The sequence below is a fragment of the Arachis hypogaea genome, chromosome 13, assembly GCF_003086295.3.
Source record: "Arachis hypogaea cultivar Tifrunner chromosome 13, arahy.Tifrunner.gnm2.J5K5, whole genome shotgun sequence".
NCBI classification, from domain to species: domain Eukaryota; kingdom Viridiplantae; phylum Streptophyta; class Magnoliopsida; order Fabales; family Fabaceae; genus Arachis; species Arachis hypogaea.
The window spans coordinates 18368593-18382709 of record NC_092048.1 but is presented as its reverse complement, the minus strand read 5'-3'; the positions used below and the strand labels follow the sequence as shown (position 1 = coordinate 18382709).

Sequence of the window (14117 nt, the reverse complement as noted above, 5' to 3'; positions counted from 1 at the left end):
TAATAAAAAAATAAATAAATGCATCTTATTATATAAATAGTTTGGGCTGCTATGCTTTCAAAGATTACATGCTACAGTAACTTAGAGTAACTGCTAGGTTACAAATATTGTCAAAAACATGAATGAAACTTGTTAAAACTAAAAATGAGTAGAAATAAAAAATGTTTACACTCCTACTTAAATAATCATCTAAAGAATGAATTTGACTGAATGACAATATAAAATCTTTACATTTTCAATACATCAAAATGAAATCATGTATATATAGTGGATATTGTTTGAAATCATCTCATATGGTTGTTCCTCTAGAGATGATGATAAAGCTTTACCTGCACTATTGCCATGCAGCAATATTTTCATACATCTATACATAAAAAAAAGGAAGAAGGGTAGTGGGAAACAGCCTCTCTCAACCCTAAACTTCAACCAAGTAATGGAACAGGAGTGGTCATTCAGAGTCACCAATGCCAGAAAATGAAATTTCCTTCAAGCCACAGGAGCAATGTTTTGAACTTCAAGATAATTAAGAAAGTAACATTTCCACCAACTCAACAATAGTTGTCTCAAATTTTGAATCAATGCTTGGCATTTTCACTATTCTAACGAACAATGGATTAAGAATACTCCTTCTTTCTGTTCCGTTCTCTTTTATCTGTCACTATCATTATTCTGTACATCTTGAAATCAATGTATGTAGATACAATTTGTACACCAGTTTCTCTTTTATTCCTTACTAGATGGTATTCAAATACCATATAAAAGCCCCCTATAAAACAGGGAAAAAAGGTAGGTGGACCCTGAAGAGTTAAATTTCAAATATGGATCATCATGCATATCTCCTCTGAAAACAAGAAAAACAAGTATAGAAGCTTGTAAATAATAAAAATTAAGAGCAGTAAAATCTTAAATCCAAATGTCAACTTAAGAGACAATTAAGGTTCTTTTGAAACACATTACCTCAAAACACACCATAGAAGAGGGAAATAAAATTGGCTATCTCCAACTCTAAGTTTTATGCAACAAAGGGTCTTTTTCTATTTTTGGTCATGGAGCAGTAGCAAATGGTATGCACATTAGGAACTAGATCTGGCAGGATTCAAAATTTCAAACACTCAATTAAAATTGTTTGATTTAAAAGCTTTGATTTCACTAATTCAATTAACAAAGGTAGAACAGATATTTGGTAGAGGTACTCAAGGATTCAATTAAATCCTTTTGCAATTTGAAAAGTGGTACTAAAATTGTTATCGATGAAAAAGAGTTGTATTTGTTCTTACCCTTTGGGTGCCTGAAGTTTGAGGCAACTTGAATCTGTCAAACTTTCTGCTCCTCTATGCAACATGTCTGTTACCTCTTACACTTCCTACAAATAATTAAATTCAATATCTTGTTACATATACTATATGTCCTCTTTTGCAATTTCCAGATGCAAAAGCATTTTCTTATATACCATCTTCTTTCCAAAATATCCGTCACTTTCAAAATTTGACCCATCAACAATTCAATATATCTTGATACAATTTATATCAAGAAACCTTGAGTTAAAAATATACCAAATTGTTTCCGTCTATTTACTAATAATGCCTTGATTATGAATCCTACCATAAAAGGTCTAATATATCTGAAACAATCACTTAAGTAATCAAGTTTGGGGTTGAGTAATTATCTAGCTACATCAAAATTTAAAGCACTATCTCACAATCATTAGATTAACAAATCTCATATTGATTAAACATTTGAGAACAAAAATCCAATGTATCTACAAAACATTCATATACCTTAATATTAGCAGGCCATATTTGCAGGAAAGGACAGTGCTACACATATAACATGTTTAGAGGCTCCTTGTCTTCTTAGGATCATAATCATATGCTTCGCCTGCTTTCACAAATCTACCTTTCACACGTTTTCTCGAATCAGCCCTTGCTTTGCGAGATTCATATCTTATTTGCTTACCAAACCTGCACAAGAAGAAATAAGAAACTCCATCAGTAAGCGTGCAACTTTACTTTCTTAGAGACTCATCTAGCATAAGGGATTCAAATCAAATTTTACAGGTCATGTTGTTTAAATAAAGTCAATACTGTTAATTTTGTACCATAAATTATACAAACGAAGAGTTGAAGATAGATAAGATACCTTAGATTTTTCTTTTTCTCATTTAATCTCAATTTCGCTTTCTCCCGGGCTTGCTGGCATGTACCCTTTGAGATCGGTTCCATAGACAAATCACCCATCGGGAACATCGATGACAAACCAGAATCTTGATAATCTGTAGCACCGATTTCACTCTCGCCGTTAGGAAGTGGAAGTGACATGCTTGAATAGAGTTGACTACCCTTTGAGAATCCCAGATTGCTGTTTTCATTGCAGCTAGGAGGCATAAGCACACAATTCTCATTGCTGTTGATTCCATACATCTCGCTAGCTGATCCACCAGCCTAGAACAAAACAAAACAAAACATCACCCCCGACGAAAAATCAGTTTTGCTCGAACAACTCCATCGCTATTAAACCACACAAAGTTTTTTCACATTCTAGAGTTACAATAGAAAATAAGTTTGCTTGTAACCTCTATTGTACTCTCGAAAAGAGCATTAGATTCTGTTGCTGATATGTTATTTCCCATTAATTCACGGTCCATTCCTCCATTAACAAGTTGGTATGTTGTGTCAATTTGAGAATAGTCAAATATTTCATCAGTATTTTCAAAGTTAAATTGAAAATTATCCATGTTGAGACCATCACCATCATGGATTCCTAGATTGTTCAAATTCGGACATTCCTGCAGCTAGAGTTAAGGGAGAGTTATAAGAAAAAGAATTATTAAAAATTGGATTATCTAAAATTTTAGTTAATAAGAACAGCAGGGTATTGTTAAGAGAACTGATCCAACATACAAAGTACGTTACTACTTCTTGCAGTGCAAATTCTAACCACTTCTCTCATTATTCTAGTACTTGCTATCCTGTGACATAATGAAATAAACTATTTGCATGTCAATCAATTGAGCATTATCGTTTCATATATTAATAACCAAATAAACAAGTAAATAAGAATATACAATTAAATAAAAGGGTAAATGAGTTTTTGTCCTTATAAAATTTAGAAATTATGATTTTGGTTCAAAAATGTCTGGAAGTAAGTTAGAAATGGAAAATAATGCATTGTTCGAACCATAAGTGCGAAATTGATTTGTACATCGAACAATATGGATGACAGCAGAGAATAATTTCATTTACTTTTGAAAACTTTCCAATCAAAACCACACACAGATTTTACAGAAGTCGAGATCATAAATTGCAAATTTCTCAGGATCCAAAGACAGTCATTAGATAATAAAATAGTAGAAGGTAGTACCTTCGGAAGGTTTGGAAGGAAAATTGCTTGGTCACCAGAGTATGCCATTGACATGTAATTTGCATTTGATGGAGGAATGCCGGAACTCAAAGATTGCTCCATCCAAGGCTCAAATTTGACACATGGTTCTGTTTCCTTCAACTTTTCATTAACAAAACCGAAATTGCCATCATTGTTAATAGTGTTAACAAGCTGCTCCAAACACTTGCTATTGCAGCTTTCACTTCTAGGCAATGATGTGTCAATTGATCCGCTGCCGCCACCATTATGGTCCAAACCACTTGAACAGGAATAATCATCGAGAACAAAGGAGAATAAGCCAGGCAAATCAGTGAAATTGGGACAACCTTTGTAACAATTCAACGATTGAAGCCTGTGTCCCAAAATTGAACACCCATTTTGGTTCAATTCACAACAACCTTGGCAAAATGACAACTTTTCCTCAATGCAATGAACAATTGCTGCTTCGGAATTGCACCTGTCACATAAGAGAGAACGAAGGTGCCTCATAGATAAACAATTTGCACTGTGTACGGACACATCACAATCCATGCACAAACGTGCAGAATCTGATTTGCAATAAACAATGGCTCTTGCAACCCCACAGCACTCACATAGTGTTTCAAATTCCATGATCCTCTCAAATCTCATGCTTTATATGAATAATATAAATTAAATTAAGTATTAATGCTAATTACAGTGGGCTCCAACATTGCACATGCTATATGAAATCATGAATTCTCTCTAACTGATCGATCAATGCTACTGAATTAAGCTCCAATGGTATTGATTCCGCTTTGTCTTTCTTGTAGCTTCTAACCCTTCATTTGAACCTAAGGGGAAAAACATCAAACACCTTAACGTCACAAAAAAAACAAACTGCAAATAGAAAACAAAATCTGCGCAATTTCATTGTTAGCTTTGAATTTTATTGGTTCAATATGATGTTGTCATCATAGTTACATGAATTCACTAATTAAGAGAGGAATTCGCGTACTAATTCACCATTTAAATCTGTCATAGCCCATACATATTTAAATGTGGGGTATCGCGTACTCGTTCCCGTGCAGGAACGTACCGCATTTCATGTAACTATGGTCATGACATTTTAATCGTTAGCGATAAATTAATGAGAATGTGAGTGAGATTTACACTTACAAATCCAGAAACTGCTGAAATAAAGATTCAGCCAATAGCAAGGAACGCAGAAGATGAGCAAAGTGAGAGAGATAGATTGGTTGTTATTTATACACGTTCATAATTTTTCGTAGCTTTTGCAATTGTGTTACACGTGACCAAAATATGATTGGCTAGTGAAGGTGACGTGTTACGTGACGTGTAGATTTTTTATGTTAGAAATGTTCAGCCTCCTAATTAGGAAGGAGAAGCAGATTTTCATGCAATTATTGTGGAGAAATCAGAGAACATAGGATTATTGAACTAGCACGTGTTCTGTGTGGCTCAAGTAACTATAGTACAAGTGTGTGTTACTGTGAGATATATAAATAAATTTAATTAAGAAAATTAAATTATTTTATGTTGGAATTACTATGTACGGTAATGTTAAATGCTATTTTTCATCCTGAATTTTCTGAGAAGTGGACGAAATACTAAATCTTGTTCTATATTTGGAGATTTAGATTCAGATTTTTTTTATTAAGCCTTGTGTGTAATTTTCTCCGTACTAAAGTGCAGTACACTTTTACTAAAAACACCTAATAGAAAGAACATTGATTTCAGTCTTACCCTCCAAAAGAAACATGTTTCATTGCGCATATAACACGTTCTTATAACTACAAAGTAGCATCACGTTCTTATAACTACAAAGTAGCATCACGTTCTTTGAACAGAACGATTTCAAAAAAGAAAATTATAATAAAAAATATATTTAATAATAATAATAAATACATTATTTTCCTTTGTTTAAAAAATAAATTCCTTTTATTTTCTCAGCTGGAGTATAATATGTTTCGGCTGGTACGATGGCATAATATTTTGTCCCAACTTAGCAGAATGCACTTTGATTTTTTTAATTTTATTTTAGAGTTTAATGTTAATGCACTAATATGTAAAGTATTTTACAGTTGTATAGTTATATCTATTTTTTTATAACTGCTAAAACTATTTTATACTAAAAGTATATTAAAATTAAATTCTTTATTTTTAGGTGTTCTTGACTAAGTTCTAATTGCTTATACATAAAATAAAATTTGAACTCTTTGATATTTTGTTTAATCGAATGGATGACTTGATGAGTAGACTAATTTAAGTTAGTTATATAAAAATTTATCTAGCAACAATTTTTAACTTTTTAAAATTTAATTAATTTTTTTTGAAATAATTCTTGCAATCTAACGAAATTATAAAATTAATTGTAGTTGATTAAATAACTTATAAAATAAAGTATATTTATAATATTTATTATTTAATGATATATTTAGTTTTTTATTTTGATATTAAAATTTCTTTTCGAAATAAATCAACCGAATTTTTTTTTGTTTTCTAAATTTCAAAAGAAAATCTATTTTAACAAACCAATCATATTTCTTAAAATACAGGAATTTAAAAATGAAAATAGTTTGCAAAAAATACAAATAGAAAATGAAAATCATAAATATTTTTACAATATTAAGAAAAGGAAATATTTTTATCACTAAATAGCTCATAAATATTTACACCTCACACCGTTTTCTCTAATCCAAAAATTGGCATCGCTCTCCCCATGCTTTGAACACCCCATGCTTTGACCATAGTAATAGAGTTATCAGGAAAATAAATAAATGCAATTGAAAAATAAATAATTTAACAAATTGAGAGATAATCATCATTCTTGACCATAAAAAATTTAGACATTGAGAACATTTAAATAGACTTTCTAATTTCTACATAGTAATTTTTACTCTATTTAAAACTTTTGGAAAGTTTTAACCAATCATTAATGTGAAGTTTTAACCATTTGCCATCCGTAATAATAAGATGGTTTATCTCAAGAGAAAGTTTGAGTCAATTAATTTTTATCCGTAATAATAAGACAATTAATTTTCTACGAAAAATCAAACAAGACTTTTTAAAATTAAAAGTCGGACAAGAAAATTTATTTTTATGGCAGATGTTACATGTTACATTGGACGTTAATTGTTGTAGGATGGTATTATCGTGCATTATACTAAATATTTTTTTTTTATAAGAATAATCCGAAAGGCTAAATGCTACTGATTTGTTTGACAGTCTACTTTAATATATATGTATATCAAAAATACTATTTGAATACGAAAATCAATCACTAAAATCAACTAGCATGTATAATTTAACTTTATATATATATATATATTAAAACAAAACCACACCTTGAATTAAGAGCAAAATGAAATAAAACCAGGAGTGTTGTGAAATCATGAAATGTTCATCTCATTTAAACTATTCAAACAAAAATATAATTCCACTCCATTCAATTACTTTCTATTATCTATTAATCAAAACACAGTCAAGGTTGAAATTGCCATGCTCATTTTATGTATATTAAAAAAATTGCCAGAATACCAACAAATTCCTACAGATAATACAGTCAAGCTTCAACGATGTTAGCAATGAAACTACAAATCAACCTTGACTAATTTCTTTCTCCTTTGCCTTGCATGTATCTTCTGCATTCTTGATAAATTTTTTGGTCAAATCATCAACCTGTAGGCAGGAAATATCAGAAACCATACTACTAAAACCATGGAATCTGATTCTCTTCACAACAACAATATGCATATATAACTTACCTCTTTCTCCAATCTTTTTATGTCATCCTTTGGGAGGCTTGAATACAATTTCTTAATTGCATCCATTGCCTGTAAAATTAACCATGTCAATAAACACAATTGCAACAAATTCTAGTACAATACCAGAATAATAATAATGCAAAATGATCACCTTACTAACCGGGAAAGAAAACATAACCCAGAATGTTAGGCTGAAGCCCTATTCCGTACTTTTGTTATCACCATTTCTTTTTCTTTTTTTTTTTTAAGAAAAATATAATAAACATATCCAGTCCACTCTAATACATACATTATATAACTCGGTACATAAAATAGTGGGATTTCAAGTTTCCAACATTAGTATAACTCGGTTCATCCGACACTGCAAATCAAACTTCTAAGCTTAAGAGAATGTATGAATGCCAAATAAAGCATGATGAATTCAAGTTTAAAGTGGGCCAAGTGATTCAGGTACAATGGAGAACTCTCAATACTTAATGCAGCCCTTTTCCTTAATACTTATCACTTCACTTATGCAAGTAAATGAAAATCATACAAATACCAATCAAGAAGTAGCAAAGCTTTCTACGCCACACCTTTTGTCGTGCTCTTCTAATACTTTGTCGAGCATCTTCACAAGATTTAGCAACCAACTTAGTCATGGCCTGAAACAAATGTCCAACAATAGGATATAGCAACATGTCATGTAATAAGGAGTGCAAATCAAAAGGAATTAAGTATTATAACCTTACCTGCATGTGCTCTTTGGTCAATCTGGTCATTCAGGGGCCGAGAGGTGAATTAGTCAATTTGTTATGAGCATATTCTTTAATAATTTCCTCAGAGGCAGGAGAAACTAAATGTAAATGGGCTAAGTGCTTACGGTGGGATAACGGCAATTAATCTCTCACCATCTGCTTTAGGATTTAACCCCAATGGTGATGAAACAATGGCATTCTCTAATTGTTTAAGTGTCTGCAAAGTAACATTACTTCAGTATTTAGCACCTTGCGAAAATAAAACAAACATCTTCAAAAATATAAAGTACCTCTGGATCATAGGGATTAACAGATAATGTTTTTGGATCCATGACTGAAACAACAGCAATCCGATTCAAAGGCATCTTAATACCGCCAGTTTCTACAATAATGTGGTCCAGCATTCCTGTGGAGACATTTTCATGATTCGTGTACTGTGTCAACTATTTTATCACATACACGGAGATGTTTTATAAACTACTAATACAACCAATAGTATACCTGGAGAGGCCCTTCCAGTTCGTAGTTTGCTTAGTTCAGTTGATAGCGCAGCCATTGCAGCCTCCATCTGTGACATAGCACTTGCCTTGATATTAGGCCCAACATTTGGTGGAACTTCAATGGTACTGACACCGGCTTCATCCTCTAAAATGTATGGACCAATGACCATGAACATTCAAGAAAGTAAATAATGAGCATTAAATTATGCTCGACAGTTGACATGATAATCTCGCAAGATGAATATGCAGCAGCGGATGAATATGTTTTAAGTCAAAATTATCGCATACCAATTCCAAAATCACAGCCTTAAGATAACTGACCTTTTTTATGAAAGAAGAATTTCATTAAGATGCGGAGAAGGATAATACAAACTGGGGATAAGAGTTCCTCTATACACTCATTTTCCTTTGGCATCTACAAGGGGGGAGGGCAAAAACAAAATACTGGATGTTTATTAGCTCCATCCTTTGAAACCCATATTTGCTTCACAATCTTCTTAGGTGCAACTTGCGAAGGTAGCTTGGAGGTGTGAACAAAAATGTCTCCAAAAGATGATGTAGAAGGATCCAGCCTAGAGAAAAAGCATTTCCTCTAGGGTGCTTCACATTACTAAAGACACTGCTTAGATTTCTTTTGAAAAAGAGGGGACAAATCCCTAGAAATCTTGTTAGGTTTTTCCCCTCCTTGAACCCAAGACAACACCATCCTTTTCTTCCCCAGAGATATCTTTATCAGAATGATCCAGTTTAACAAGCCTCCCCCGTTCACTTGATCAACATCAAGGTTCTCATAATCATCACAATTTGACATTTGAGAAGGATCTATCCCCAAACACAAGATAGGATATGTCCCACCCACTTACAGAAATTTAATCCTTTGTTTACCTTTATCTAGGACCAAACTAACATGAGTCCAGTTCAGACTGCATGCACCCTAAGTGTTTGTTCTGAGCTTGAACTTTCATTTAAAACCTTATAAAATAAATAATGACACAACCAAGGCCCATCGTATCTAGAAGTCAAAAAGTGAACTGAGCAATATAAAAACTGGTTCATAAAGTTTAGCAGAGATGTAGTGAAGACATACTTAACCTCCTTCCTTTAGCAAAGGATCTGCGACTTTCTATGATAAAATTAGCCGCTGGAACGGATAAATCTCTATTGTTATCAAAGATCTGAGTGTTAATTGGTGATCTGATAATGTGAGTGGTATCAAAACCCTGACGAGCAGAACTCCAAAGCATAAAAAAGTTCCTACAGGACAACGCACGTCTAACGTATCCAGACATCATCAGTCTTCTTCTTTCTACAATCTGCACCTCGCACAAGTTGAGGTTAAGGAATGAGGAGTCTACAAACATCATGATCCTACACTAAAAAACTTCCAAGAAATGCCAGTAATCTAGTAACTTTTATTATTTCATTGAAGAAAGAACTAAAACAAAAATCTTGATATTGGTCTCAGCATCTAATATAAACATCTTATATCGCAACCATGAGTTTCATCATTTCAACCAAACCAGGGAACAAGACAATCCAATTGATGGGTTGCATAAAATTATCAATAACTAAAAGCTGAAGATGGAACCAAACAAACAACTAAATCTATCCGGGTTTTTACTCTTCTCTAGATCATTAAACAAAGAAAAAGCATGTGATAATATGTGATCTAACACAACTCTGAATAATAATTTGAAATGAAAATTTTGATTGTTGTAGACCTATGTTATTTGCAGAGTTACCTATGATAGCAGTCAATCCCATGGGACCCTAATGGGATTGAGGCAACCCACCCCATCCCAGCACGCATCTGAGACGAGAGCAGATGAGATATCGGTTTTTTTCATCCCAGCCATCCCAACTGGTATTGTGGCAGGATCTCGGCCAAATCACACTGAGATCTTATGTGGATGCTGAAACCTGTTTCCCCCCCCCCCCCCTATAAGCAGCATCAATGATGGATTTAAAAGAGGTATATGCGTACTTTCACTGCCCTTTTTTAGTCTGCAACTTTTCAGTTACTAAAATCACTTTCACTCCCATGTATATATAACATTAAGAGAAATCCTAAATTTCTCTTCTGCCTCTCTTCTTAAAACAAGTGGTAAATCTCAACTCTCAAGTGGTTTTCTCCTTTACAATTTAATAATTTCATGAAATGACACCAAGTTATCAACAAAAACCGACACCTTTTTGTTTTTCTATTTCAATTTGATTGTAGATTCATTCTAAGAGGAGGAGCAAACTTGAGCACCAGAAGTTGCAAGACTTTGTTTTTGTCAAATATAACCAAGCTCTTAAACAGAGATTTGATTGTAAAGATGGAATAGATCCTATTGTTCTTCGTAACGTTGACGCTGATAATGAGTGCATGATAGGACAAAATGGTATTTGATTATTCAATTTTTTGACTTGCGGGCATAGTTTTTTATTGCGGATGGCGGCTCATGGATGAAAGCCAAAAATCCACCATAGTATTATGGCGGACAGATGAACTTAAAATGCAGTACATTATAAATAAATTCTAATCAATATAAGCAATTTTTTAAGCAAAAAGCATGCAATTAATTCAGCAAATTCAACAAACAAACGCGACATTAAGACATAAAACACCAAAACAGATAAGACATAGAGCTTAAATGCCAACTATGCATATTCAAATACTAAAAAATCAAAAGAAACACCAGAAAATAAAGAACAGTGAGGACTGACATATGTAAAGTGAAGTTAAGGATAGAAGAAGAGAGGTTCAGAACAAGGTTCTGAAAACCGGACCAATCATCGAACCGCTCTAGTTACTGGTTCACTGGTTTATTAGTTCAACCGGTTCAACCGTGGTTCAACCGGAAAAACCGTTTTATAATAAACACCCGATTCTATAAAATTTCAATGAATAGAGCAACCGGTTCTAAACACTCTTCTACTGCATTTTTTTACTTCAAAAAGGGATCATAAACAACTAGTTCTATGAATAAACAAACTACAATGATATGCAATGCCAAAAATAGGCCAATGATGAAATAATAAAGGGTTTCTCTCTTCAATTCTATGTTCAAGCTTGTAGTAGACCAGAATCAACATAGTAATACCGTTGGAATAGTCTTCCTTCTTAATCCTTATATACCTCAGAATTTTCTACAAAATGAAAATTGAACACAACACACCGCCTTAAAACAAAAACAAAACAACACTCAGAAATCATCACCTCTTCCAAACACAGCCTTAAAACAAAACAGAACAACATTCAGAGTTTGAACATTGATCACAAAAAATTGATTTCTGAAACAAACAAACAATCAACAAAACAATGAAAACAGAATTTATTTTTCCTTCAGAAGAAGAAAACAATGAAAACATGAAGCATATAATAAATCAATGATCACCAATATCCTGCAATAATCTCAAAGACAACAATAAATACACAAGAACAATTTAGCAAATAAACAAGAACAAGACCTAAATGAAAATCCAACAAATTAAATAGCAGCAGCCTAACAATTTAGCAAATTAAGACAATAGTAGCCCAACAATTTAGCAAATTATCAACTTAACAAGTTCGAGAACAGAAAATCACAACAAAAACAAAAAAAAATTAGAAGTAACAGAACAACAACACAAGGACAATTAGCAAATTAACAAGTTCACAATAAGTCAATAACACTTAAAATTTAGCATAAGAACACTAATGCAAGTGGAATCATCATGCTAATATGTTTTCTGCAAAGATGCTATCTGTGCAGCTAAAATTTCCTAATTACTAAGATCCAATTATTCTAATTTCACATGCAATCAACTTACTAAGTTTCTAAAGGCTAGAAATTATAAAACCAACCAGAAATATGGTTAAAGCATTTCATCAAACATGTTGAGTGCGGTAAAAATTGAAACGAAATAAGAGAATTCAAAGCTTAATATCAATGTTATAGAGAAGAGAACATAACTATTGTAACTTTAATTCAGTCTATGAAAAAATCCAAACCACTACCAAATCAAATAGTTACTTATTGTAATAGAAATCAGAAGTTGCAGAGTTTGAAGCGGAGTATTGGTGTTGTGTAAGTGTATTGTCTGGTGGCGGCTTTAGGGAACTCACAAAAGAGAGCAGTTCGACGGCTAGGTGGAGCACGCGGGTTGGTCGCAGAGTTTGAAGCAGAGCAACGTGGCTTCCAGACGAACGCGAATGCGAACTCGAACGGTGAACGGCGAGTGAACGCGAACGGTGAACGCCAAGCGAACGTGAACGGCGAAGAACGCGAACGAAGACGACGGCTGAACGAAGACGCGAACGTGAACGGCAAGCAAACGGCGACGGAAGCGCGGCTGAGCAATCAAAGACGACGGACGCTGAGCTCGAGGAAGCAGCCGCTATCGGTGACAGCGAACAGGGGTTGAAGAGTTGGAGCACGAGGGAAGCTAGATAGACGGACGGATGGCGAACTTTGAGTGCGACGGACGGCGGCAGTATGCCACTCCTTGCGGCGGTGGTATAGGCTTACAGTGCTAGGGTTTTTTGGCTGGGTTTGTGCGATTTCTTTCTGAATGAAAGAAAGAAAGGGAGAAAGGGAGAAAGAAACGAAGGAGCTTCCGTTTTTGTGTAAACCGGGCGGGTTCCGGTTCGGTCCGACCTTCCGGTTCAACCATTTTTCACCCGTTAACGGTTTTACATGTCTGACCGGAGTGTTAATATTGTCAGTTTGCGGTTGAACCAGTCCGATTTTCAGAACATTGGTTCAGAACTTCATACTTACAAAAGGAATTGGAAAAGAAAAACCACCTAGAGTGGAGAAGGAGGGCCAATCACCGACGACGGCTTCTTCCTCGAGCAACAGAAATAACGACAGACAAGAGATTTTTGGAGAGAGAAGAGGCCGAAGCTAATGCGTGAGAAGGAAACTCTCTAAACTCTAAAGATTTCGGTGATGCAGCGTCGCTAAATCCGCCAGGTGATTTTTTAAACCAGTTTAGCAAATCACTTGGCAGATTTAGCGACGCTGCATTGCCGAAATCTTTAGGGTTTAGAGAGTTTCCTTCTCACGCATTAGCTTCGGCCTCTTCTCTCTCCAAAAATCTCTTCCCTCTCTGTTATTCTTTCTGTTGCTCGAGGAAGAAGCCATCGTAGCATCTCTGCCAGCGGCGGTTGGCCCTCCTTCTCCACTCCAGGTGGTTTTCCTTTTCCAACTCTTCCATTCCTTTTGTAAGTATGAAGTTCTGAACCTCTCTTCTTCTATCCTTAATTTCACTTTACATATGTCAGTCCTCCTTATGTTCTTTATTTTCTGGTGTTTCTTTTGACTTTTTAGTATTTGAATATGCATAGTTGGCATTTAAGCTCTATGTCTTATCTGTTTTGGTGTTTTATGTCTTAATGTTGCGTTTGTTTGTTGAATTTGCTGAATTAATTGCATGCTTTATGCTTAAAAAATTGCTTATATTGATTAGAATTTATTTATAATGTACTACATTTTAAGTTCATCCGCCCACCATAATACTATGGTGGATTTTTAGCTTTCCTCCATGAGCCGCCATCCGCAATCTAAAACTATACCCGCAAGTCAAAAAATTCAATAATCAAATACCATTTTGTCCTATCATGCACTCATTATCAGCGTCAACGTTACGAAGAATAATAGGATCTATTCCATCTTTACAATCAAATCTCTGTTTAAGAGCTTGGTTATATTTGACAAAAACAAAGTCTTACAACTTCTGGTGCTCAAGTTTGCTCCTCCTCTTAGAATGAATCTACAATCAAA

General features: G+C 34.1%; 2 protein-coding genes across 7 annotated transcripts; both read right to left on the bottom strand.

The window, feature by feature from the left end:
• LOC112737556 (putative zinc finger protein CONSTANS-LIKE 11) lies at nt 1-4649 on the bottom strand. 2 transcript variants are annotated; one of them, XM_025787512.3, is made up of 8 exons: nt 4519-4649; nt 3361-4193; nt 2573-2791; nt 2140-2441; nt 1779-1961; nt 1278-1363; nt 958-1086; nt 178-841 (listed from the first exon to the last, which is right to left on the bottom strand). In XM_025787512.3, the coding sequence occupies exons 2-5, from the start codon at nt 4009-4011 to the stop codon at nt 1835-1837; spliced, it is 1299 nt and encodes a 432-aa protein (XP_025643297.1). In that variant the 5' UTR covers nt 4012-4193; nt 4519-4649; the 3' UTR covers nt 178-841; nt 958-1086; nt 1278-1363; nt 1779-1834. The 2 variants fall into 2 exon arrangements, with proteins under 2 accessions (XP_025643299.1, XP_025643297.1); XM_025787514.3 differs by lacking the exon at nt 958-1086 and having other exon boundaries at nt 1-766.
• A 2093-nt stretch (nt 4650-6742) lies between these two features.
• On the bottom strand, nt 6743-12936 carry LOC112737555 (uncharacterized). 5 transcript variants are annotated; one of them, XM_025787509.3, is made up of 9 exons: nt 12458-12936; nt 9452-9677; nt 8366-8509; nt 8155-8270; nt 7990-8081; nt 7859-7880; nt 7703-7771; nt 7128-7196; nt 6743-7041 (listed from the first exon to the last, which is right to left on the bottom strand). In XM_025787509.3, the coding sequence occupies exons 2-9, from the start codon at nt 9654-9656 to the stop codon at nt 6961-6963; spliced, it is 798 nt and encodes a 265-aa protein (XP_025643294.1). In that variant the 5' UTR covers nt 9657-9677; nt 12458-12936; the 3' UTR covers nt 6743-6960. The 5 variants fall into 5 exon arrangements, with proteins under 5 accessions (XP_025643294.1, XP_072067449.1, XP_025643296.1 ...); XM_072211348.1 differs by having other exon boundaries at nt 12366-12926; XM_025787511.3 differs by having other exon boundaries at nt 8686-9677; nt 12458-12925.
• Between the last annotated feature and the right edge of the window lie 1181 nt (nt 12937-14117).

Bases quoted from the DNA above. Each gene is read 5' to 3' on its own strand.
- LOC112737556 (XM_025787514.3), bottom strand. From the start codon at position 4,011: ATGAGATTTGAGAGGATCATGGAATTTGAAACACTATGTGAGTGCTGT. The intron at 2,792-3,360 runs GTACTACCTTCT...CCTTAACTCTAG, and splicing joins TCCTTCCAAACCTTCCGAAG to CTGCAGGAATGTCCGAATTT. The intron at 1,962-2,139 runs GTATCTTATCTA...CTTCTTGTGCAG, and splicing joins GAGAAAAAGAAAAATCTAAG to GTTTGGTAAGCAAATAAGAT.
- LOC112737555 (XM_025787509.3), bottom strand. From the start codon at position 9,656: ATGATGTCTGGATACGTTAGACGTGCGTTGTCCTGTAGGAACTTTTTT. The intron at 8,510-9,451 runs GTATGTCTTCAC...CATACATTTTAG, and splicing joins TGCTAAAGGAAGGAGGTTAA to AGGATGAAGCCGGTGTCAGT. The intron at 8,271-8,365 runs GTATACTATTGG...ATGTCTCCACAG, and splicing joins AACTGGAAGGGCCTCTCCAG to GAATGCTGGACCACATTATT.